The sequence below is a fragment of the Drosophila santomea genome, chromosome X, assembly GCF_016746245.2.
Source record: "Drosophila santomea strain STO CAGO 1482 chromosome X, Prin_Dsan_1.1, whole genome shotgun sequence".
NCBI lineage: Eukaryota > Metazoa > Arthropoda > Insecta > Diptera > Drosophilidae > Drosophila > Drosophila santomea.
The window spans coordinates 16,831,925-16,857,881 of record NC_053021.2 but is presented as its reverse complement, the minus strand read 5'-3'; the positions used below and the strand labels follow the sequence as shown (position 1 = coordinate 16,857,881).

The 25,957-nt window shown below is 43.0% G+C and overlaps 1 protein-coding gene across 11 annotated transcripts in view; it reads left to right on the top strand.

The window, feature by feature from the left end:
• The window catches only part of LOC120455760 (potassium voltage-gated channel protein Shaker), a 103,858-nt gene that overhangs the window by 28,052 nt on the left and 49,849 nt on the right, over window positions 1–25,957 (top strand). For 2 of the 11 annotated variants that reach the window (XM_039642199.1, XM_039642212.1), the window contains exon 1: window positions 7,009–7,972. The exons of 5 other annotated variants lie outside the window; for them this stretch is intronic. In XM_039642199.1, the coding sequence (XP_039498133.1) occupies window positions 7,083–7,972 (890 nt within the window). In that variant the 5' untranslated portion in view covers window positions 7,009–7,082. Of the gene's footprint in view, window positions 1–998; window positions 1,158–1,327; window positions 1,367–6,735; window positions 7,973–20,425; window positions 21,087–25,957 lie in introns of those variants that run through there. 4 more of the 11 variants (XM_039642205.2, XM_039642206.2, XM_039642200.1 and 1 more) reach the window with 4 other exon arrangements.

Here is a 25,957-nt window from a genome sequence, read left to right as displayed (position 1 = left end):
TTCATTCTGCATTTAAATTTGGTTTTATTATTTTCTAAATATTTACTCTGGAGCGAGCATTTAGCGTTTACGACTGGCAAATATGTGCAGGTGCCTCGGGGCAACGTTTGAGTTATGATCTGTGGCATTTAGCCCCAAAATAGTTGACCAGATGATCCATATCTACGGTCATGTAATCTTTCTTCTTGTCATTTTCACCCAACCTCGTATTGTCAAACTATTTAGGTTTTCCCTCGTTCCTATGTATTATGTTATAGTTTTCAGCTTTGTGCTACCATCGATTGGCGTGGCGGCTAATTAACGTGGTCTAAAAGCGCATATGCCTTGCATTTGTTGTCACTCGGTGGTGCGAAAGAGACAGACTGCGTGTGCGTGAGAGAGAGGGCATGATGGGTGATGATTATTAAGAAGAAGGCTCAACCTTGGCGGCGACTTAAAATGCGCTAACAAGCAGACCGCCATGTCTCTCAGATCTTAGCCCACCTCATCCCCTTTCCCCCTGCTTGTTGGCCATATTTTCTCTCTGGCTGCCCTCCTTTGTCACTTCTCACTCTCTCTTACCTCGTTTTTAGCTGAGAAAACCTCTCTTTCTACACCTTCAAGGCGCTCTGCTCTCGGGCATTTCCTACTTTGGCCAAAGCCGTTTGAAAATTAAATTAGAAAGCTGGCCTGCCGTTGAAAGCAGTCCACTAAATATACTAACCAAGCTACCATTAAATATAGCAGTTATTCTACACTATACCATTTAATCATTGGAAAAGGATTTGACTGGCATTTCATAGTTAAAGAAAGTTTAGAAAAATAAGAAGCTATAAGTTGAGATAAGCAATGGGTATGGATGAGGAAAAAGTAGCCAGCTGCGATCGTTGTGAACCACCAAGTCGAGCTGGAACCACCGAGCCACCAAACCACTGAACCACCCACTGTCGCTGTGGCTGTGTCAACCCGCCACGCTGTTGCACTTTCAAGTGGCGCGCGCGCCCGTACACATCGCTCCCACATAACCCAAAACTCAAAAAAAAAAAAATCAAAAAAAATAATCCGTGGATTTCGAGCGTCGCGTGGGGCCCCAAAAAATTCACAAAACTGGTGTCTGGAATTATGCATGCGGCGCCACACGTGCGCTCGCCAGCAGAGATGCGTCACAAGAAGAAGAGGTAGTGAGCTCCACACTCCAGACTTCAAACTCCAATCTCCAATTCTCCGGAGAGTTAAGACTTGCTCGTTTTGCATATAGTTGGCTAATTTTTTCGAAATATTTTTTTCAATGTGTGTGCTGTGTGGCTGTGTGTAAATTTGGATATGATTCGCATTGGAATGGAGACAGGCAAAAGCAGTTTGTCATGCAGGATAATTTTAAAATGATGTAAATATGCGCCAAGATTTTTGACTTTTTCTTAGAATCGCAGTGTAACTTTGGTATAGATTGCAGTAGTACAAAATTGCTAGATTGTATTTCTGTAGGACTAAGCCATTTTACTGCTCTGTGATTGTGCTATTTTATTTTGGTGTAGTGAATTAATAATTATAAACAAAGAAGATATCAAATGATGATTATAACAACTATACTATTATACAAATATGTATTGCTGAATGAGGTTTTCTTTACTCAAGGGTTTTACGACCCAGAAATATTTAGAATATTGAATCTAAGTTTGATCCCACAATACTTTTAGCAGTGTAAACATATGCCATCTCTAGACTTTGTGACCAACCAGGGAGTTTCGAGTTGGCAGCTGAAGTGGGAAAGCGGATATGTTAGACGTCACGATACAATCGCATCAGGCTCTCCTTTTCGTCCTTTTCGTCTTTTCGTCCTTTGTGAGTGAGTGGTGTGTGGCTTTTGATTGCCACAGCCTTGACGTGAAGCGGAAATATTTGCCCAGCACTTTTCGTCTTTGGTTTTTCTTTGTTCGGTTTCCATTTTCCGCTGCTGCTGCTACTGCTCTGTTTTGTTTTCACGAACATTTTTTAATTGATTTGCCTTTGTTTGGTTGTCGTTGTCGCCTTCACCGTGGCCATGACCAGTTAGCCGCAAAAACAACCGCCCCTTCAATTTCCCCCACGTAATTTGCCCCAACTTTCTTTCATTTATTTTGTTTTTTTTTCTTCTTGATATATATTTCGTTTTGGAACACACACGCACACGGCTCTCCGCTTTTTTGAGTGTGTGTGTATGAGTGTGAGGAGTGAGCGGAGAAAAGGCCATCAATTTTGTTATTTTTAGCATGCAAATCGTTTTGTCAGCCTTCGAGGCAAATGACTTGGTCGAGAGGGTGCCCTCATCCATCTGACTTCCAGCTGGGCAAGCAGATGCCCCCGGATTTTCCAGCTTCCGATGCAATCCGTTGCACTCGTGGTCGTGGCTTTTTGCCGGATATTATTTGCTTGGCTTTCACCTCACCACCACCCCCTCCCCCCAAAAATAAATCTATATCTCACTGTGGCAAACATTTGATCAATAATATTTTGGAGTAGCCCCCTCCGGAAAACGCTTTCGCCATTCTCCTCACGTGCCGTGACTGCTTATTAGCCATGAAGGTTACCAGCACCAGCTGAGTTAAGTTCACAGTAAGAAATATATATGTTATTGAAATGAAAATTCAAGAAAAGTCCAGCTGCGCTAAAGAATGAGGGAGCTGTGTAAAACAGAGTGTGCTATGGAAAGTGCTTGGCATTCATGATTTGCTTCACAATGATTGCGCATTTTCGCTGAGTGTTTGCTTGGTTTGGTTCAGCTTTTGCCCCATGGTCGTCGAGCATGCAAGCCACCGGGAGCACCACCACCACCCTGCCCCACTTAACCACCGAACGACCAACCACTGACACTGGGCCAGGCCAATTTGCATGGCAACACCAGCACACCCAGCAACAACACCAGCAACAACACGCCGCATATGAGCAGCACAGAGAGCCGGCCATGATCCATGGGCCAACATTGCGTATGCGTCATATGCTCAATGTTGCTCCGTTCGTCGACAAATTGCAATCGCACATGCAATTGAATTCCATTCCCGTTCACTCCATTCCATTCCCAGCACCCAGCACCCAGCACTCGGCAACAATTGTCCTTCGTCCTTGGCAACACCCTGCCACCGAATAGTGTTGCTCCAAATGATATCGGAATTTAAATTTGAATTTGATTCGGAATATGAATGGGTGCTCGGATTTAACGAGCTTGCTGCTGAGTCCAAGGCGGAAATTAGGCAAATGGTATATTGTTAATGGCAATGGGCTTGGTAGACCACATATTCTACTTGGTTTATATAAATCAACTTTTCTTATGGGTACATCGAAGCTTTGATTAATTTCAAAATGGAACAGCATTTTTAGCCGCAAGTGAGTGGCAAAAACACTCGAGTGTCTGTGGCAACATAATTACTGAAAAACGAAATAGATTGTGCCCAAAATCTGAAGATAGCCTTCTTTTTAGCCTTAATTTTACAAAAATGTAAATTATAAATGTTTTATTTTTCCTTTTAAAAATGATCAAAATAAAACAAACAGCCTCAGAAGCCGCAGCCAAGAGAATTAGAAAGTTAAGCGCCCCTCTCCATTTTCCCCAGGTACTCACCCCTCTCCTCAAGCTCTTTCCACGTCAGAGCTAACAGCTGGTTGTAGCTCCTGGAAAACAGCTAGCTCAGGCACTTCCTCCAGTAGGTCGAAATCACATTTAATTGATATCCTCTGCTGCCACATAAAATCACTGCACCACTCACTCACATTTAGTATTTTTTTTTATAAAAACATCGAAAAAGTGGTTTGCTTACGTAGGACTTTTGAGAAGCGCAGAGGAGGGCACTTATTTTTTGGTATTATTTAGTATTTTTTGGTATTAAGTACTTAGTATTATTTAGTATTTAGTACTTAGTATTATTTAGTATTTAGTACTTAGTATTATTTAGTATTTAGTACTTAGTATTATTTAGTATTTAGTATTATTTAGTATTTAGTATTTAGTGTTATTTATTATTTCCTTTTTATGTAACGTAATACTTTCAGCTATCTTACTTATAATTTTATAATTTCACTTTGCATGCCAGCTAGAACAATAGAAATAGAAATAGAAATAGTTAAGTATAAATATTATTTAATAATGTATGAGATTGTTTTTTGTTAAAACATTTTGTGCAAGTGTTTTGCCACTCTCTGTTACGTACTTTGTTTTCGATTAAAATGTAAAATATTTTACGTGAAATATCTTTCCAAATTTGTTGTTAGCTCAATATTCGAACTCTGTTCATAATAGTTTATAGGCATATAATAGCATGTTGTACTTTGCACCATCTTCCATTGGCTTTACATTAAAGTTGGCCTTGATTTGTCGCCGTGCATTGTTGCCGCTGCTGCTGCACACACATTAACATTAATCGTCATGCGAACGCACACACATGCACACACTAGCACACACGGCACACACACAGCGAGAATGTTACGAAACCGAGGGACCAGCAAACGAGCAAAACAAACTAAACTAAAAATGACGAACGCGACAACGACAACGACAACACAGCGACAACACAACGACAGCAAAGCGACTGCGGCAACGACGACGACGCGAAGCCGAATTGAAATGTTGCCCTCGGCTGTCAGACACTCACACTCACACACTCGCATACGCACATGCACGGCCAAGATTATAGGAGTTAAGATAGCAGCAAGCGCATGGAAATGTCTAAAGTTCTGCCAGTTGAAGTAGATAAGAAATATGTGCATTTTGGACTACTCGCTGTGTTACCATTATTCACACTTTTGCGTAAAAAAATCATTGAAAAAAAGTTACATTTTGGTCTTAAGAGAAAGAATTAATCAAATACCCAATTATTCGCTTAGTAAATGTAGGAAATATGTTCATATTTACCAATCAGAAGTTAACATCGATTGTATTATAAATTTAAACAAAGCAATTACCTTGCTATCATAATTATATATTAATATATAATTATTTTTAAATTACGTTAAACAGTTTATTTGCAAACCCTCAAAAGTATGCTACACGTTTAGTCGCAACTGTTCACCACACACTCGTAACTCGGAGTTCACGAGCTTTGGTCCTTGTTGTTCCTGCAAGTTGAGTTAAAGTCGGGCCGCCAGCATATGTGTGCTTGTGTATATGTGTTAGTGCACTCGCGTGAGTGTGTGTGTGTGTGTGTTGCCACCATCTGCAGCATTTAGTTAAGTTAAGCAATGAAGTGAACCCAACTGAACCGAAACTGGCCGAAATTGAAACGACGACAACAGCGATGAGGAATCGTTGCCATGCCTGTACTATATAGGATATGTATATATATATATATATATATAAATATATATATATGCATGTTTGAGAAAACTTGTGTGTGTGTGTGAGCGGTTCAAGTGGTGCTGCTGGCTTAGATTCCTGTTCTTTTTTTTTGGAATTTGTTCGGTGCCGTTTCTGGCTTTTGGTTCTGGTTTTTGGCGAATAGTTTGTCCCGGCCAGCCAGCCAGGAAGCCAGTTAACAGGGCTCTCTCTCTCTCTCTCTCTCTTTCTCTAACTAGCTCTCTCTCGCTCTCTGTGTTCTGACGAGTGTGTGTTTGTGTGTGTGTGTGTGCGTGTGGCAACTTCGTTGTTGCTAGTGGAATTGCTGCTGCCACTTCTGCCACTGCCACTGAAACTGCTGCTGCTGTTGGCTTTTGGCATTGTCAACAACGCGGCACAAAGTTCATACAATTGTGACACGCGGCGCGTTAAGCACGTGGCTCTGACTGATAACAGAGCGCTCTGTCTGTCCCAACAAAATATACGAAAATTAATAAAAAAAAATCATATGAGTGTGCCACGTAAAAACGGGCAATGCATTTTTTAAACAATTTTTTTTTTGCAAGTGTCTTTGCCGTGCTGCGTATGTGTGCGTGCCCAGTGATAAGCTTCATTGACCTCCTGACCCCACTGTCTGTGATTTTTGTTCGAGTGCCGCGAGAGGAAAGTGCGTAAAAGGTCCAGCAAAACTGTGCGATTAGCTAACGTCTGGCCATAACCGTTTAGTATTCGCCATTTACCATTTACCATTTACCAGCAAGCGGAGCAGTGCATTCAACTCCATTTGGATGGCATCCAAAAGAAAATGCATGAATTGTGATATGTAAAAGGAGGGGTCCTTAAAGGAGTTAAAGCAAGTGAACTATGCACAATAAACACCTAAAAACAATCTGACCTAAAACTATTCGCTGTTAAACATTTAATGCAAATTAACTTATAATCAATGCACCTTGGCTAAAGTCTTACGAAGTGAACATTAAATCAAAATAAAAATCAACTAAAACGTTTCCTTTAGAAAACCATTATTATTATTATTAATCATGGTTAGCATTTAACCAAGAAAACAAAAAACTATTCTCAATGTAGCGTTAATAAAGTTAAAACGAAAAACCTGCCTTAAAAATGTTAACTCGTGTTCAGTATCATTATTAACAAGCGAACAAATTGTGCTTAAACCAACAAATCACTTTCAATCACAAGAAATTGAAATAAATTACAAAAATTTAATGCGCTTTAAAAATGAGTTATAAACATTAATGAGGAATATTTAAAATCGAGAAATTAACCCATAAAGAGTTGTCAAACAACCACAGCAATGAGCAGCAACAATGGCAACGATCATTCGCAACAGCAGCAGGCGCCGCCAGCCACATCAGTGGCATCAACAGCTGCCGCAGCAACAACCACTGCCAATTCGGAGGCTAATGCCGCGGGATCCGGATCCGGATCAGGAGCAGGATCACAGACAACGCGACCTGCAACGGCGCCAGCTTGCTCCAGCAGCAATAACAACAATAATAATGCCACCAGCAGCACCAGCTTTTACAGGGTCAACCTGAGCAACACGAACAGCAGCAGCATCAACAACAACACCAGCTGCAGCAGCAGCAACTCGAACCAGGCCAGCAACAACAATCACCATGAGAGCAACAGCAACAGCACCTTGGTGGTCAACACCAGCAGCACTGCAGCGGCAGGAGCAACTGCATCATCGGCCAGCGCCAACAACAATCACATCTATGTGAACCCGCACAGCTACGACAGCAGCACCACCGGCAGCGTGAGTGGTTCCACGGCAGTGATGCTGCCACTGCCACTGTCCCTGCCACTGAGTCTGCCGCTCAACCTGCAACACCAGCCATCAGCAGCAGCTGGATCGGGATCAGGATCAGGATCGGGATCAGGATCGGGAGCCACAGGAGCAGCAACACTCGACGCGCAGCAGACACATCCGTTGGGCGGCAGCAATACGGGTGCCATCAGTCGCATTGGAACCCTGACCGGAACTGGCACCTCCACATCCACCACCCTAAGCACCCTGAATACATATCTGTTTCCCTGTGGCGCCGACTCCGCCAGCAGCTGCGATCTGGACAGCAACTTCAGCCAGATGCTGGGAGCCGGCAGCGAGGGTGGCGCTAGCAGTTCCCTCAGCCAGACGACGGCGCCCGCGGGTGCGGCTGCAGGATTGGGATTGGGCGTGCAGCTGGGACTGGGCTTCATCAACAGTCGGCGGCGCATCAGGCGGCTGTTTGGTGTGGGAGACATGGTGCCGCCGGTGGCCACGCCCACACCGTATGCAGCCGCCCTCAGACGGCGCAGTTCGCAGTTGGTGCAAATGACCAAGAAGCGGGAGAAAGAACTGGAGGATCTGGAGCAGCAGCAGCGAATAGCCACGGTGGCCTCGGCGAATGCCGCCTTCCTGGAGCGCCGCGAGCAGCAGCAACAGCAGCAGCAGCAACAACATCTGCAACAGACGCAGCAGCAGCAGCAGCAACATCTGCAGTTCGCCTTTAATCCCTTGCAACCGGAGGCTGGGAAAAAGAAGAAAAAGAAGCCACCTGGACCGCCGGCGCACACGAGACAGCAATCGTCGCGCACCATGGACGATCCCATGATGAATCGACCCAGGAAGAGCACACCAGCGGCCAGCAAGAAGAAGGACAAGGGACCGGAGAACCCCTATGAGAAGTACCCATCACCAAAAATCCAAAAGCACCCACCGCTCTTAAGCCTCACCTATACGAAACCAAAAAAACCAAAAATAATGAGAAAAACAATTATCAAAATATTTCTGAAAATTATGCGGCAAAACAAGTGCTTCTATTACCATTTGATTTACGCCATTTGCTGCCATTCGTTTGATTTTCTCGCTTGTAACGATTTGAATAAAACGATTATGATTACCTGCAAATACATAGTATTTTAATTAGTTTGAGTACCGCTTTGCTTTATCGCTTCTCAATGCTTTTTCGCCTTGTTGATTCTCCTCGCCTCAAGCACCAAAAAGTTGCAAATTTGATTTTATGACCATGTGACACCAGTTGCAATATTTGCAATTTCCTAGGACATATGCCATTTTAAAATCAATTGTTCATTGTGTAAGGTATGCATTTGCTATAGGGTATTGTGTTAAATTTTTAAATATTTATTTAATTCGATTAACTTGCCTTTATACACGTGTTTAAAATATTAAATTTAATTTGTTCAAATCCCTTTCAAATTTTAAAAAGGCTTTCATATGTCACTTGAAATCTGAATAGATTTTTTCTGTATTATTGCGGACAATAGCAATTTGCCAAGAATTGTAAGCGAGTGTCACATGGGCATAATTAGCTTGCTCACCGAGATTTAGCCGTCCCACAGGGCGAATGCGTAATGTCCGCAACAGCGGACTCATAGCAACGCCAAGAGATGGCAGGGAAACGCGACGTTTTTGGCTTGGGGTCAGAAACAGAGCCAAGTTGCCGCCAAGTCAATGCCCGAAAGTCACAGACACAGAAACAGACACAGAAACCGTAAATGAATCCAGAATCTATAACCGAATCTGAATCAACAGACAGTAGACGGCGCCAGCTCCAAACTCCGGCTAAAAAAACCAAAAAAAAAAAATAATAAAAACAAGCGCTCTGTGAGCAAAAAAACTAGTTCTGAAAAGTTCGCAGAGAGGACGGGGGATGGCGAGAAATAAATGCGTAGTCATCTGTGCGTCTAACTGGAGCCAGCATAAGTCAGTGTCCTGGCCATCGAGTTATCCTGTCTGCCAGCAGGCGTTACGTATACGCCACCGTGGCTGAGGAAATCGCTGTTTCCCCTTTTTGTGCGATGTTAATTGCCGTAGGTCAGCACAAATCAGAGTGTGTGCTCCGTGCTCCCAACTCTCAATGCTCAACTGAGGGATCTTTGACAGCTGTTTCTCCTTTAGCCATTTGATTCTGGGACTTTGGTTTATTTAGCCATATATATATATACGATATATAGTTACCGCCTTTATGTAATGCCTTGGGTTTTTCTTTTTCGGGCACTGGAATGGGGTGTGGAATTGCTTTAATGTGGCTTGCGTGTCGCTGTGGACTTTTGTTGTGCCCTTTGTTGCTCGGCTTTCTTTCCTCCTGCTGCTAAAAAAGAATTTATGTCAATGCCAGAAGCGACAAACAGCAAACAGCGAGCAACAGCAACAAGAAAACAATAACAGAAGCGAATATTATAATGGCATATTGTGTGTGTGTGTGTGTGTGTAAGTGTGTGAGTGTGGGGGCGGGTGAAATCGGGAGTACTGACTTGGCCCGAAAAACATTACTCTGCAGTTTCAGTTAATTGGCACGGCACACACACACACACGCACACACACGCTCATTTCTGGGGCCGATCCCCCTTTTTAGTGGCCAACACGTGGGCGACAAAAGCAGCGTGCACTGAGAGAAAAAGCATGCATGTTTTTAACATATATTCAAATAATATATTTAATGGAAATCTTCATTGATTATCTGTGGTGCACATTGGTAATGCTGTATAGTACAAATTATATTCTCTATTACCTCGATTTATAAGAGCTTTTTTGATTATTTTATTAGACCAGAAATTTAGGAGAAAGTCACATTAGTTGAAAGACCCAATATAGAATTCACCCTTATTTGTAGTATTTTTTTTTCAGTGTTGCGACTGAGAGCTTTAGGTGTGGGAAGAGTGAGAGCGAGAACACGCGACGCCAGCGCTGCGACATGTAGCCGCCATTTAAATTGCCCGGCAAGGCGACCTCGTCACCCCACCACCCACCGCCCACCAACGACCACCCACCACTCCGGCCATTCTCAAACCCCTTCCCACTGCCCTTACCCCCCTCCGCCCCCCTGGGCTACCCCAACGTGGGAACAGACCCGGAATGAGACATGTTGCCCTTGATTTGTGTGCACGGCATGTGGCGGCGTGTTGACTATTTGCATTGCATGTCCTCCTCCTCCTCCTCCTCCTCCTGCCCCCACCCACCACACACACACACCCTTACATGCGCTTCCCGTTTCCCGCTGGTGTGTGTGCGTACTCGCATGTGTGTGTGTGTGTGTGTCCAATAATTTCGTAACATGGCCTTTGTGGCGATCTTTGCACAGCGATAAGCGAACTGGGAGGAGAACTCATTGAGTTGGCCACTCGCAACTTATTTTTCCCATTTTTATGCCATATTTTTTTGGGCCAAGTGTAAAGGCCTTTGGCGAGGACAAAACAATATCATTTGGCCCATTGCAATTGTATGTCCATGTATTAGTCGCTGTGTGTGTGTGTGTGGGTGTGTGGGTGTGTGTGTGGGTGTGTGTGTGGGTGTGTGTGTGGGTGTGGGTGTAGTGTTCCAATGCCAAGTGATTTGCATTTTTGTTGCTTGCGACTTCTTGTGCTGCGCCTAATGACGGGGTAATTATTAATTATTCGATGCCTGTAATGGCCATTGTAACTCTCGCTTTTGCTGAATAATTCCCACTGGCGATGGCAAAGCAATTGAAAAGGTGCGCAAAAGTGTGTAATTAAATTGTATTTACCGACGAGTCAAGTGGCGGCTATTATTAGTTTGACATGTTTGAACGCAAAACCGTTGCGGTTGACCTACATTTTCTGATCCATTAGTTTGGTTTTTATGTAAGATACGCCATTTAGATATCTATATAAATTGATACTCAACATTTAAATATTTTGTAGTCCTTATGAAATAGTTTGGCTTGAATTTAAGTAGTGATTTATACATATTTTACGTAGTAAATGTATGCTTGTTCTTCTCAGAAGATTTAATAAAATTATATCTTCAAAGGCTTATATTTAAATTGTTTATATTAAAACAAGAACTTAAATATGGCTTAACTTGCATAATTGAAAAGTTTCTCACGAGTTAGAAACTCTTGAAAGTTTTCCTTAATTAGGCTGATTGCTGGGCCAAGTGTTTACCATCTGGTTGGGCTAATAATCTTGGCAACGGAAATGAATTCAAATTTGCACCGGTTTTTCGCGGAGAAGAGGGCGTTTTCTTTTTTTTTTTTTTTCATTGGGCCACAGGAAAATAGGCTACGGAATCCATTCACTTATAAACTGCAGCAAGAGCGGCGTCTCGCACACACAACTCTACCGCAAGGGCCACCAATTAGTGGAGGCAGCCACCTCATTGCCACCCCATTGCTACCCTCCTTGCCACCCCCCTTGCCACCACCCTGAGGCAGCGACCTTGAACTCGCCGGCAAATCGAAGCACGAAACGAACACAAAGCGAATGAAAGTAAAAGTTGCACGTGCTTCGTCTTCTGCGGCTGGTGCTTTGGCTTTGGCTTTGGCTTTGCTTTTCCAGCTTTTCCTGCCTGCTACTTGCGGCAGCTGCATGCATAATGTGCAAAATATATGCCACATCACCCACCACCCACTGCACCGCAGCCATTGGCGCTTTGGCGCGAAGGTCGCCACTGCAGGCTAGATGGCTAAAAAATCCATTAGGCCCTGTTGATGAACCTGCTCCACCTCCCAGAGGCGCTGACGTCACCGAAGACACTCACCTGTTTCTCACTTTACTCACTTCTCTGCTGTTTTCTCACCTCTGCTCGCTCACCTGGCCCTTTTGTCTTTGCGCCCTGCATTTTACTTATTTATTGAGCGCTGCGACAAAAATTCGCATGAAATATATACATATATGTATATATTTTTGTGTATGTATATAGTGAGTGTATGGAAAGAAGGGGGGCGGCGCGAAGTGACGACGTCAGCAGCGATTTATTTCGCGACAGTTTGTCGTCCATCTTTTTTTACGACCGACGACTCTCAGATTGCTGTTGTCATTTATTTGCCGTCATAAACTTTCAATGGAATCACGCAAGCGATTTTTGCCAACTTTTCTCATACTTACGAGTATCCTTCCTTCGCCGCCCGCTGCTTTCTTTTATTGTGCCGCATATGACAAAAATTGTGACATCGACAGCAGACTTATTTTCCGCCCATTTTTCCATTTTTCCATTTTTCCATTTTTCCATTTTCCTATTTTTAGTCTTCGTTCCCTCTTTTTGTTTATTTATTTTTTTCGCTGTACTTTAAAAGCGGGCGACGCATTCGCAGCCCCACTTTCCCATTAACTTCCCCGAGTGGACTTTAAACTTCTGGCTTCTGGCTGATGTTTTGCATGTTTGACACACAAAAAAGGGGGGCTTCTCCGCTTCTCCGGCCAAAAGGGAAAACGGAGCCAAAAGGCGAACAATAAGCAAATTGGCCAAAGGGCGAACGGCAACAACAAGCAATCAACAGCAATGGCAATAACAAGTTCCACTTACCAGCTACAGCGAATCACCGATGCCCTGACTTTGAGAAAAACTTTCAAATGCTTATATTAAATATATTAAATAGTTATGTATTAGAGAGGAATTATGGTTAAATTATGTTGCAACTTAGCATTTTGTTTCAAATGGGTGAGGTGTACTGCCTTTACATACTTTCCAGCTAGCTATTTTTCAACAAAATGCCACATTTTCTTTTTTGAATGCCTAGCTGTGAAGTATTTGTGTCCTAATGAAGTTTAACACTAAAAATAACTTAAAGTATTAAGTATAGATATCTAGATATATTACCGGCATGCTTTTAGGCTTCCTAAACAAGTTGTTGGGGTTCCTATGATATCATATATATAAAGAAATGCCTTATTTAGCTAAAAAAAAAAAAAAGTGAGGGTTTCGCTCTAGTCGTTGCACTTGGCACTCGATGTTGCCTGCTGTTCTTGCCACCGCTCAGTGTGTTCTTGCCCCGTATAAATAACATTTTTGTCAAGCGCCTCGTATGACAAAGTGTCAGCTATAAATGTGTTGCACACACACTGAAAAGGCCGCACGAACACACACATGTGTGTATAAGTGTGTACATATATGCATGAGTATATTTGACTAGGCCTTTTGGGCACTCAAGTGGCTGCAATTGCTGATGTTGCTGCTGTTGCTGTTGCTGCTGTTGCTGTTGCTGCTGCTGCAGTTCAAATGACAACAGCAACAGCAACAATTGCCGCAGCAGCAGCTGCTGCTACTGCTGCCACTGCCTCTGCCGTCGAATTTGCTGCCCTCGGTGTCTCCACTGTCTTTGATTGTTGTCGCTGTGGCAAGTGTTGTTGTTGTTGTTGCTGCTGCTGCTTCTGCTGCTGCTGCTGCTGCCTTTCGGCAGTTGGATGCCCAATAATTGTGGCGTCTGCGTTGCCCTTTTCCACTTGTTGTTGCTGCTGCTGGAAATTTTGAAATTTTTACTGCCTAGTCGATTGGTGTTGTTGCTGGTGTTGCTGCTACTGCTGCTGCTGCAACTTCTGCTGCTGCTGCCACTGCTGCTGTGGCGACAAATATTGTTGTTGCCTGGCGTTTGAATTGAGTCTCTGCCCTTTTGTACTTGTTGGTTTTGCTAGTTTTTGCTTTTTACATTTTTCGGCAGTCAGGCAAAACATTTTCGGTTCTGGGTTTCTGGTTTTCGGCTTTTCGCCCTGATGTTGCTGCCGTTGCAGTTGCAGTTGCACTCGGCGCGGAAAGCGGAAGCGTTGCCTGCTCCTCGCTCGGTGCGGATAGAAAAATCCAAAAAGAAATTATTTGTAATTACTTCCAGCTGCTGAGTGGAGCAGTGTGTGTGTGCTTGATCTGATCCTCGATCCTGATCACGGATCCTTTATACCCCATACCTATACCGTGAGTGTGTGTGTGTGTGTGCTGCTGCCTTTCGCTGGCAGGATAATGGCCGTCGACGGCTTCGGGCCGAGCAAAACGCATTCTGGCCGGCCAGCGGATTGCCGTTTTCTTTTTGTTCAAGTTTTTCACATTTTTTTCACGTGATTTGTGCCTGGTGGTTAAGTTGTGCATTGTGGTTAAGTGGCAGTTAAGTTGCAGCAACAACAGCAGCCGCAGCAGCAGCAGCAGCAGCCGCAGCAATATCGCCAGCTGCTCCAGGATGTTCGTGGTCAATGCCATCAAGGATGAGATCGAAAAAATGTAAATATGATGGGTTGTGTTGTGGCCTCAATTTTTCCCTTTTAGCCTTTTGCCATTTTACTCGATTTCGCTTTCTCAGGATTTAAGCATTGATTTTTTTTCCTCTTTTTTTTTTTTTTGGTATTTTGTGCAACCCCCAACGATTTTGTCCATCAGATAAAATTAGAAATTAAAAATTGATTGAGCAAAACAAAGGTAAAAAGCAGTAGAACAGCTAAATTATGCAGTATTCCTTGATTTGATTTGATTTGTTGCACGGCGGGTTAAGGGGATTTCCCAGTCGCATTTCGCATTTTCCTTCTCGGAAAATCAATTGATACGCAAATTCCCCCACTCCCCCTCCCCCTCCCCCACCCGCTGACATGCTTGTGTGCTGTGACCCAGCCAAAAATAAACTCCATTGACCGCTTCCACTTTGCTTTGACGCTAGTTCCTAAAAAGTCCATCCATTTTTGGGGTAAAGCTCCCCAAAAAAAGGGGGACATAGGTGCAAGTCCTGAAGCTACCTTTGTTGCACTGTAAAAAGAGTTTCGAAAGTGAAAAGTGCCGAAAAAGATCATTTCAATTTGTGCTAATTGTTTAAAAGTTATGTTCGAAAGCAGATTGAAACAGAAAATACGAGTTTTTTGGGGCTTTCAAGCTGTGAGAACCAGAAATGGCCAAGGATGTGTTTTTTTCTAGATTTATGGGTCAAGTAAAGACGTTTGTTTGTTGGTCTTGAAATCGCTTTGAAGCACGTACGTATGGCACACATGTGCAAAACTCATGTGTTTATCGATAAAGTGAATCCATATCTTTCGTCCATTGAATAACATATAATTTCCATTATTATTTTCTGCTTGTGTGGCCCTCGTTTGCCGCAGCAATCGCCAGTCAATCGAATTGATTGATGAACCCACCGATGGCCACCGACCAATCAATGTCAATTGCTCTTCCTTCTTCCATCTTCCTTTTTGCTCTACTTGATTTCTTCTCTTTTTTTTCGCCTGCCAACTTCCGCTTCCTTATCTTCCACCCTCCTACGCGGCTCCTTTCCCCCCTCTCGCCTTCCATGTTCCGGCTCCTTCTGTCCCTCTGTCCGTCCGGCTGTCTGTCCTGATATCTCCTTCGACTTTTGCTCCGATAACCAAGTTTAAACGTCATTAGAACACTTTGCGTGCCATGTTTGCCACCAACACACACCCACCATTTCGGCACTGCGAGAAAGTTTTCGAATTATTATTTATTTATTTTGGAGATAGCTAAAGAGTGCGATTTTTCAGGAGAAACTGCACAGTAATTTTTGTATACTTAATCATGCTTTAAATCGTAATGTTCTGGTTTAAAGTAGTTTGCGATAAAGTATGCCAAATACTTAATTACATTAAATAGGTAGTTGCATTCCAAACACTTATCATGGATTCCGAAACCTAAGATTATATCATATAACATATTTATGTACGTAATTTTTAATAAGTATGCTAAATATTTCTTTTTTATATATAATAATAGTAGTATTGATCGAATTACGCCTCCAAAAATGCACTCCTTTGCGGCAAGCTCCAAATCTTTTTCGGTGTGAAATATTTTAACAGATTCGTTCGGTTTCTTCAAGTGTACTTCTTTTTCTTGCAACGCCTCCGCGTTTGCAGCGTTCCAGTTCCTCAGTGGGTTTCGGTTTCGGTTTCAATTTCGTTTGTCTTCTGCTTTTTGTTTGCTGGCTGTCTATGGCATTTGGCACTAGTCTGCTAGTCTGCTAGTCTGTTTTGTTTAGCCACCTCAGTTCGGCGGCTAGGTGGCGATACACGTATGTCTTGCACTTTTGCCTAAGCCTCAAGTCGCTCGAAAGCCAAACGCTAAATGCATATCTCTGTGTCAGAATGTGGAACAGTTGGCTATAATTACAATCACACGCACACACACACACACACACACACACACACACACACACACAGAGACACTGTGGCAACTGAATTTGGAAGCCCCGATCAACTTTCACCTGCCGCCTGAAGTCGCAAGTCTGAAGTCTGCCGTTTACCGTTTACCGTCTGCTGCCTTTCACCTTTCAACCCGCTGGGCTGACAGGTGGCAGAGGGCGGAGCGGAGAAGCGGAAAAGCGGAAAAGGGGGAAGGTGGTGGTTAGGTGGGAAAGCGGAAAATGGGAAATGTGGTGGTTCCGGTGGCGCCAAAGAAACGTTTAACGTTTTATTCCCATTCTCATTTTCGCCAGTTTCATTTGCATTGTTTGCCATCGCTCCAAAGTCATTCCACAGTTTTAGTAATCAATTTTTGTTCTTGCTTTTGTTGTTGCACCCAAATGCTGTCGCTATCGATGTGTGTGGCTCTGTTTGCGTGTGTCTGTATATCAGTGTGGGTGCCCCTGTCTCTGTGTGTGTGTGTGTGTATGTGTGTGTGTGTGCGTGCTGGGGGAAAGCTGGTGAAAATGTGGCATCGAAACAGCCAGTTGCATAAACGTCGCAGTCGCACGCGGAACCAGTCGAGAGTAGCAATCGCATTAAAGTCCCATTTTTAATGTTTTAATCTGGGTTGAGCCATTGAATTAAATGCACAGACACATGCACACACATCCTGCGAGTCCTTGAAATGGCTCCCAATTCACAACCGGTTCTCCGCTACCACTCACACTTGCCGAGAAGCGTGCTCCTTTATTTTTATCAAAGGAATTCACGGAATTCACAAGAAATAACAAACAAATACGTGTGTGTAGTTTGTGCGTGTGTGTATGTGTGTGTGCGTGATGCTGCTGCACTCTCAATAGCTCTCTCTCTCTCTCTCTCTTTCTCATTCTTTTTTGTTTCTCTGCTTGTGTGTGTGTGTGTGTGTGCGTCTCTGGCTCTCTTTTAATCGCCGTCGCTCTCTCTTCGGGGGATTTACCATGGAAACGTTTTGGAAAAATGTGAAACATGAAGATTGGACCTTCCCCATAGCCGCTTTCAATTTTGTTGTGATGCTGCGTTGAGTTTCCGTTCGCCAGTTTGCCAGTTGCCAGTTGCCATCATCATAACCATTATCTTTACCGTTAGCATCGGGCTTCAAGTGTTTGGTTCGAGTGCAATAGAGGAAATTCAATTTTCCAACCATTTGTGATTTTGTCCTTTTTTTTGCTGTGACTCTCTTTTTTTTCGAAGTTTCCAACTGTAACCTAGTTGGCCAAATTCGTGTAATTTTCAGCAGATAAATTTCAGTTTGCTTGTGCGTAATATCTGTGCAAGTGTGTGTAACAATAAATAAACGCCATGCGGTTAATCTAAGCCATTAAAAATAGATTTCGTGACTAGCAATCTGGGATAGCAGAGTTTTCGTGTCCTCCGTCAATGAAATATAAATGAAGTGACATCACATCATTGTGAATTAGGCCCACTTAGTAATTTGTTTCAACACTAGAAATAGCTGTATACATTTTCTATTGGTTTTAAAAGTATGATTTTAAAAGAGTTAATTGCTTTTCTCTCCATTTTATGATTGTGCTTTTAAGGCATTTATGTCTAAAAGTAAACATTAAATTAACTTTGTTTTAAAAGTTGTGATTTAATGTTGGAAAGGCGATCTATTTTTTTTTTTAAATTATTTTGCATATTTAGATGTCCCACTTTATAGTTTCAAGGATGAGGAATGGTCATTTCCGAAAGCAAATAACTTAATGTTTAGTTTTGTGTGCAGATATAATTGTGATTTATTATTTTAAATGCTGAAACATAGAATAAATGTATGGATTATTTATTGTATGTGTGCACTAAGCTTAGTGTATAAATAATAGTTCACGAATCTGTTTTAATCTTCAATGTATTTAGGACTTAATGTTTGGTTTTCGATTGTTGATAAAACGCGAAGATTTATGGACTTTCCTTGTGGTGCGTTTGGTTTCACTCCCTTTGGAAGTGCGACTCTAAACGGTTGATTGATAAAGTTATGAATTAGTTTATGATTAGATTTCTGTACCAATAATAGCATTTTCACTTAGTCGCAAGTTTCCGCTTTAGGAAACCGCTTAAAGTTGTGGATAATTTGAGATTATTTATTTAGTTTTGCTTACTTGCCCCGCTGCAGCGTTGAGCTGCAGAAATGGAGTGCTGCATAAATATTGGTTTGTTGCCAGTTGCAACACAATTTGCCTAACTTAATTGAAACAAAGAGTTAACTCAGTTCAACACTCTGAGGCAGGGTCAAATGCTGTCCGAATCGTATTAACTGTAAAAGCTTTCCATAGTCCTTTTACTACGCTACGCTGCCTCCAAACGCCGCCCACATTTCCCACCCACTCCATTTGCCACCCACTATCCCCTCGCCATCGCCTTACCATTTTACACGTTTTCCCGATGTCAGTGTGTCAGTGTTACAGTGCCAAAGCCGGGTCCATGTCCGTGTTTTTGTGCTGCTGTCTGTGTCCGTAAGATGCCGACATTCCACGAAGCCTTTCTCACACTTTCTCTCTCTCTCTCTCTCTCTCTCTCTCTCTGGCTTTTGGTGCCATCTCTTTCTGCTGCTGGGCAGAAACGATTTGGCAAGTGGAACACGGCAGCACATTCACATTTTGGACCGCGCTCATTTCGCGGCATTTTCGTTACGTATACGCAATGTGAGCCGGATAAGCGAATGGGAAAATTGTTCAATTAAAGTGCAAAAATTTAAGAAAAAAAAATATTCTAGGATTTTTTTAAGGTATATCACCACAATTGTGTGTGTATATGGGATTATTAAAAACGGCAATGTATTGCTTCTGTGCTGTGTGTGTGTGTGTGTGTGTGTTTGTGTGCCCACTAGTTAACTGCCTTCGATGGCCCGGTGTTTCCTTTATTTTCCCTGTCTCCGGCCAAATGTAAACAAATTTCAATAATGGAAAAAATGCGAGCAAGGAAAACGGTATGTGTGCCAGTGTGAGTGTGTGTGTGTGTGTGTGTGTGTGTGCGTGTGTCTGTGTGGGTCAGGCGCATGTCTGCAGCAGAAGAAGAAGAGCTACTAAAGCAGCTGTGCGAAGTTCTCGTTTTATTTACATTTATTAATATTTCCGTCTTTTTTTTATCACTCTGCGACTTTGTCACTGTGTGTCTCTGTGTGTGTGTGGCTTTGCTCTTGGGAATCGTGGCGTCACCATGGCGTATGCGTAATATTTTGTTTTGTAATTATATGCGCGGCGAGCAAACGAAAATTTGTGTTTAATTAATTAATTGAAGCGCAGCAGCAGCAACAGCAGCAGCAGCAGTAGCAACAGCGGCAATAGCGTTTTCAGTTGACCGCGTGGCGCCAACTTGAGCGCAACTCAACGGCAGCTGCCCCGCAGGAATCGTTCTTTTTTTTGGATTTTTTGGATCTACATATACCTAATGTATATGCATTTTTTTTCTGGTGCCCAGTCCCCAAAACAGCTGCTTGCCACAGCTGAGTGTGTGAGGGTGCGTGAGTGTGTGTGTGTGTGTTTGTGGAAGCGAGATGGGCATATATAAATAGAATTTTTTCCGCCAAACAACGACCTTGCCGCCCGAAAAACAAAACGGAATGAAACACGCAGCGGCGGCAAGTGATAAATGAGATACTAGAATCTCAAATGAGAATATCAATTACAATTTTTTTTGTTTTTTAAGTGCCCCCATTATTGGGCTATACGTTCGGCTCAAAGTGCATTCACTCAACAAATAAATAAATAAATAAACAAACAGCGACAATTGGCAGCAACATGTGGCCAAAACCGCATTGCCAATGCCACTAAAATGTAATTACAACTGATAAACCAAACCGGCAGTGAAAACGAGTAAGCCCACAACGAATCAACCGCAATCATCGACGACAATAAAATCGACAAATAACAGCAATTCAAAGTGAAATGAAATTTTGGTTCAATTTTATGGAATTATTTAAGGGGCTCTTAGCTGTGGATCATCTGGTCACTTGCAATTGATTATTTGAATTATATTATATACTAATTGTATTCAACATCTTAGTCAGTTGGTTTCAAGATTTAGTTTGGTATTAATAGAGTTGTAATGAATTGACAATTTTTCTGCCGACAGATTAATTTTCCACTTAAATAAATTCCCAAAAAAATCTTGGCTACTAAGTTATTAACCGCCCAAAGCTATTTTCCATAGAAATCAATTTATTTAAATGTCCGATCAGAAGCCCTTTGCTACTCATGTCTACGTTTTTAGAGCAATACAATACAATAGAGCAATACTAGACAGTTTCGGGATTTTTGAGTGGAGTATTCATTTCCTAAAATTTGTTATGCATAGTCAGATCAGCAATGTGCCCAGATAATCGACGATGCCCCCCAACCAAATCAAATAGAATGGCAAACCGAAAATAAATAGTGATTAAATAAGTAAATACCAAATGACGATCTGCAAATGGCAACTAAACGAGCAGACGAGCCACAGACAACGCTTCCAGGTCGAGTGCCAGTTTTCGTTCGTGCAGCAGCAGCTGCAGCAGCAGCGAGTACAGTGAGGCAGAGCTAACAGCGACGCGCGACTATCAACGCGGGATTCTCGGAGCCCGAGAGGCCAGGAGCGGCCCACTCGGTGGCCGTCATGCAGCTGCAGGCGGCCGGGGCCCAATTAACCAGCAGCTGCATTTAGCTCACCCATTGAGCACCTAGGAAGCACGTACTAGAACACATACAGTCATATACTAGACACGCACACACGCACGCACACGCACACAGACTTACACATACACATACACATACAAGGATTCAGTGAGGCAAGGATTCAGTGAGCTCATCGAAGCAGACCAGAACTACGAGTATAAAATCGAAACAGAAACCAAAACCGAAACTGTAACAGAAACTGAAACAGAAACAGAAACTGAAACCATGCAGATGATACTTGTTGCTGGCGGGTAAGTGAAAAGCCAAGCCCCCACCGCCCACTTTCACCTTCCGATTATCCTATCCAAATCCAAATCCCAATCCAAATGCAAATTCAAATCCAAATCCAAACGAAACCAATCCAAACCAAATCCAGAATCCCCAACCCTCGATGTGATATGTGTGCCTCTGTGTGTGTGTGTGTGTACTACTCGGAACTACTCGTACTAACCAAACAGCAGCATCTGAGATTGTGTATGTAATCCGTGTATAACCAGCAGGAATAAAAGATTTCGAAATCCTGTTCTTCATATTTAGTTATAGCTGTAAGCCTTGACCTGATCGGTCAGTTCTATATGCCACATCTTTCTGTACAATCATGCCTTAATAGTACTCTATATGCTTATTGTTTCGCCTTTTTTGCCACTCGCACTCGTTGCCGCCAAATGCCTTTGCTTGGCACTTGTATTTAGAATTCTTAGATTATGATAACTCGTAACTTGTACTGTGTATTGTGATCTATGATATGACTTATATATGTTTAACAATTCGACTAATCACTGTTTTTCTTTGTTTCCTATTTGCAATACTCCACGATTCCTGCGATACCCAAACTCGATATGATCCCATACGTTCAACTTGCAGGTAAGTCACAATATATAATTTTCTTACTTGGGAGATTATGTTAGGCTCTTGAGGTCCCAGTAATCCATAATGTTTAATATTTATTATTTATATATTTATTGGTAAAACAATTAACTAATTTTACTTCATTCTCTGGAGGTAATAAGTCATTAAATAGAAAAGAAAACTAAGTTCGAAAACGAGCATTTTATAATCTTCGAAGATTATTTAAATAGGCGATACTATTCGAAATGTTGGGATGGGATGTTGTAATGAAAACCTAGTCATCTGAATGCACCAAAATATGAGAAACCCTATATAGTTTAATAAACAAGTAAATGCCACTATTATAAACTATCAAAGTATAGTTAAAATTCCATAAGCGACTATATTTATTTATTTTACCAACATTTTCAACAAATGCTTTTGTGTGGCTATAAAAGGTTGGCGTTCTGATAAAGTTTTATGCACATATTTTTCAAAACCAAAACCTCCTTTAGCCAGGACAATGAAGCTTAAAGCTTTTCTGGTTTCATAAAGCTTAAGAGCTTGAGAAAAACACAGTTTAAGAAAACTTTCAAGTAGCTTTAAAGCTGGGAAAACCAATAGCCAGCGTCAACTTTGATGAGTCGGAAAACCAGAGCTTTAAGCTGCGCTTTAACCAGCTTTCCTTGGCCCTTTTCTCTCGCGTTTTTCCCACGTTTTCCTTGCCGAACTTTCCCATGCTTTGTTTGGGCGCGCGTTTGTGTGCGTGAATGTGCCATGTGTTTATTTATTAATAATTGCATTACTCATACGCCACGATGTCCCTCGCTGGAAGCATAGCGTTCAAGTGCACACGTGACACGTATATGCGTGTGTGTGCATTACTTGTGAACCTTCACGTGGGCATGTTGGTGTATGTATGTGTGTGTGTGTGAGTGTGCAGTTATTCGCATTATTATAATCAAGTGGAGCCAACGAAAGGGAAGCGAAGGAATAGACTGAGGCAGAGGGAACATAACGAGCCTGGCGGCGTTTTAAAGCACACATTAATAATAGAGGAGCACACCTTTGCCTCCAAAGGGTGGTGATGCGGTGCTCAGGTGGAGGTGGAGGGCATGGGGTTGTGGCTTTTGTCGTTTCTGCTTCGATTCGATTTTCTCCTGCTCCCGTATGCATGTGAGTGTGTGTGTGTGTTTGTGTTTGTATTTGGTTCATTTACAGTTTTCACCTAGTTTTCGTGTTTTGGTTGTTTTGCCTTCGGCCGCCGCCTCAGCGGCCCCAAGCGGCATTTGCTTTGTTTGACACCGCCACCGCCACTCATCCCCGTCGACGTTCCCCATTTCCGAGCCCAGCCAAAAGCTGGAGCTCCATCTCCAGCGGCCGGTGCCCGAGTGTCGCCAGAGACGCCAGTGTCGCCAGTGTCCCTGTGCCCATGGCTCCCGCTCTTCTTGCTCAGCCATGTTCACCCTGGCTACTCTTTCGGCCAGCTTTGTTGCTGTGGCGCTGCTTTGTTGTTGCTTTCCATTTTATTCATTTCGTTTCCTACTTTTTTTTTTTTGTTGTGTTCTTTGGGCCTGCTCTGGTCGCTGTGTTCGTGCCAAGTGGCACTAAAACTATTTGCCTTTTGCCCAGTTTTCGTATGCTTTTGGCCAGCGGGAACAGGAGCGGTACCTGCCACACAGCACAGCACAGAACAGCACATCACACATAGCACACACTCGGCTCAGGACACAGCACACAGCACACAGCACACAGCACGCAACACGCAAGAGGCGCCATCGGAGTCGGGAGTGCAGCAGTGGAAAACTCCGTATAGCTTTAGCTATATAGCTATACGATCCAGTCCGCTGACAAAGCCGGAGCCAATGCAGCAAAGCAAATCGCACGTGCTCGCCTCGGCCCAAAATGTTCGTGGCGAGTTCGTGGCGCCCAACGTGGGGCGTTCGTGCCACCGCATTTGACTCGGCTCAGCTCGTCGTTCGGCGGTTCTTCTTCCATCGCTGGACACTTTTGCAGCGCCTCAGTTCGGTTCAGTCGTCGCAGTCGCAGTCACGTCGTCACAACGTAATCGTGCAACGCGTTCCGCGCTTGGCGGCGACTGTCGTCAGTCAGTCAGTCAATCAATCAGTCAGTCAGTCAGTCAGTCAGTCAGTCTGTCAGTTAGACAGTCAGTTAGTTAGTCGGCCAGCTATTCAGTTAGCTAGTCAGTCAGTCAGTCAGTCAGTGAGTCAATCAGGCAATTGGAGTTTTTAACCAAACTTCAATATTTTTACCTCGCTCAAAACCCCCCCACTCGCACTTTAAATAGTAATAAAAAAAATAAAAAAAAGCAGGTGGTGCGTGCCGCGTAGTCGCGCGTGATTATTGTTGTTGTTTTTTTTTTTCGGTGACTGTGAGTGTATGGTTCTCTTATTTTAAATGGTAACTCTTGTTGTTATTGTTATTCCGAGCTCGGTGCGTGCCACAAAATGCGCAGCACAAGGAGAAACTCCATTTAAGAAGGTGTTTAAAACAGCTTAAGAAGCCATTTAAGCACCCTTTCACGCGCCACAGAAATGGAATGAGAAGAGAAAAAAAATACGCCAGGACATGATCAGAGTCCCTCGCCAACTGTATCGCCCTATCTCCGACTGTTTCTGTGTTTGTTTACCTTAATTAATGCACTGGCAAGCGGTAAATGGACCCGGACACAGCCAACATAATTTGCCTAGAGGGCGCCACTCGAACCCACGCCGCTGCAGCCTCCGGTGGAATGGTGATTCTGATGGTAGTGCTGGTAATGGTAGTGGTGGTGGTGGTGGTAGGGGGTTGTCCATGCCAACTTAGCCGACTGCAGGTCCAGTTAATTAATATTTCACTCTAGTCAAGGAGGTGGAGAAAGTGGAAAATGGTTGGGAATGGTAGGGAGTGGTAGGGAGAAGTAGGGGTAAGAGGCACCAGTTAAGTTTTGCTTACATAAGCAACTTCAATTCCTATTGCCTTTTGCCATTTCCATTCCCATTGCCATTCCCATTCCCATTTCCATTTCAGTGCAAGTCGAGTGGCCCAAAAGAGCCAGAAGGAGCCATACCAGTAGCAGTAGCAGTAGTAGCCTAAAGAGAAACTGGCAAATTGCTCATACGACGCATTGGCGCCGTCAAAAACTGAACGAGCCACAAAAGCGGAGTGAGGAGTGGCATGAGCAGCCGAAGCTGAAAGAAAAACAAGTTGACCCAATTTGCAATTGTAAATCAAACTTAAAATCACAGCCAAAGTTAAACAAAAATAGAATGGTCAGTGGCAAGAAGCGACGGAATGTTTAATTTACCATAAGCCAGCCTCAAGGATCGAAATCGCAGATCAATCAAATGCCTTAAAATAAAACTGAGCAGTGACCTTAATAATATACCAGAAGTGAAGGAAATGTACATATAATATGTGTATGTCAAAAACAAAAACCAAGAAACAAGAACCACATTGATTGGATTAATGGCTTAAGTTTCGTCGCTTCAATTGTTTTCTTTCCATTGTCGTACAGAGAGAGCATATATAAATAATAAATACACTGGCTTTGCAACACAATTGTTGTTGAAAACAGGCTTTTCTAGCAATTCAAGCACTTCAGATTGCAGTGCAAAACTAAACAGATGAAGAGAAACATGGGACTAATTATATTGGGACTTTTGAAATGCATTCATTTTGTGGTTTCATCTTTCCGAAAAGATGATAGGCTTACCATAAGCTTGCCATCCGTTTGTTCGGCAAGCCACTTGAATATCTGGGAAAACTTTCCGCTTTCCGCATTCCGCTCTCCATCATCCAGTCAGTTTTCCTATACAAATTAGTTTGGATTTGGATTCTCGCTGTGTTCATTAATTTGTCTAAGAGCAGCTGAGGTTTTTCCCTGTATTACAACTCAAGCACTTGGCCATGTGGGGTTATTATTCAGCCTCGTCTTTGTATTTTTGTTAAGCTTCTTTTGTTTTCGCTCCTCCTATTGTTTTCCGCTCAACGTTCCCCGCTTTTTTACGCCATGTTCTCATTGTATTTGCGATTAAATTCAAGTTTGACTCGCACACGCCAAAATTAATTGGGCACTTGAAAAGTTGAACAAGTCGATCGAAAGGAGGGTTTGCAGGGGGTTGGATGTGCCGTGACGGCTCGACAGCTCAGCCTTCTGTTAACCCTTATCCACTTGGAAAAGTGGAAAGAACGAGGAAAGAGGGGGGATTGGGGAAAAGAGGAAAGGGTGGGAACCCCCTTTGTAATGTTCTAGGCAACTGATTTATTTTGATTGAACTTTGCATGCAAGCAG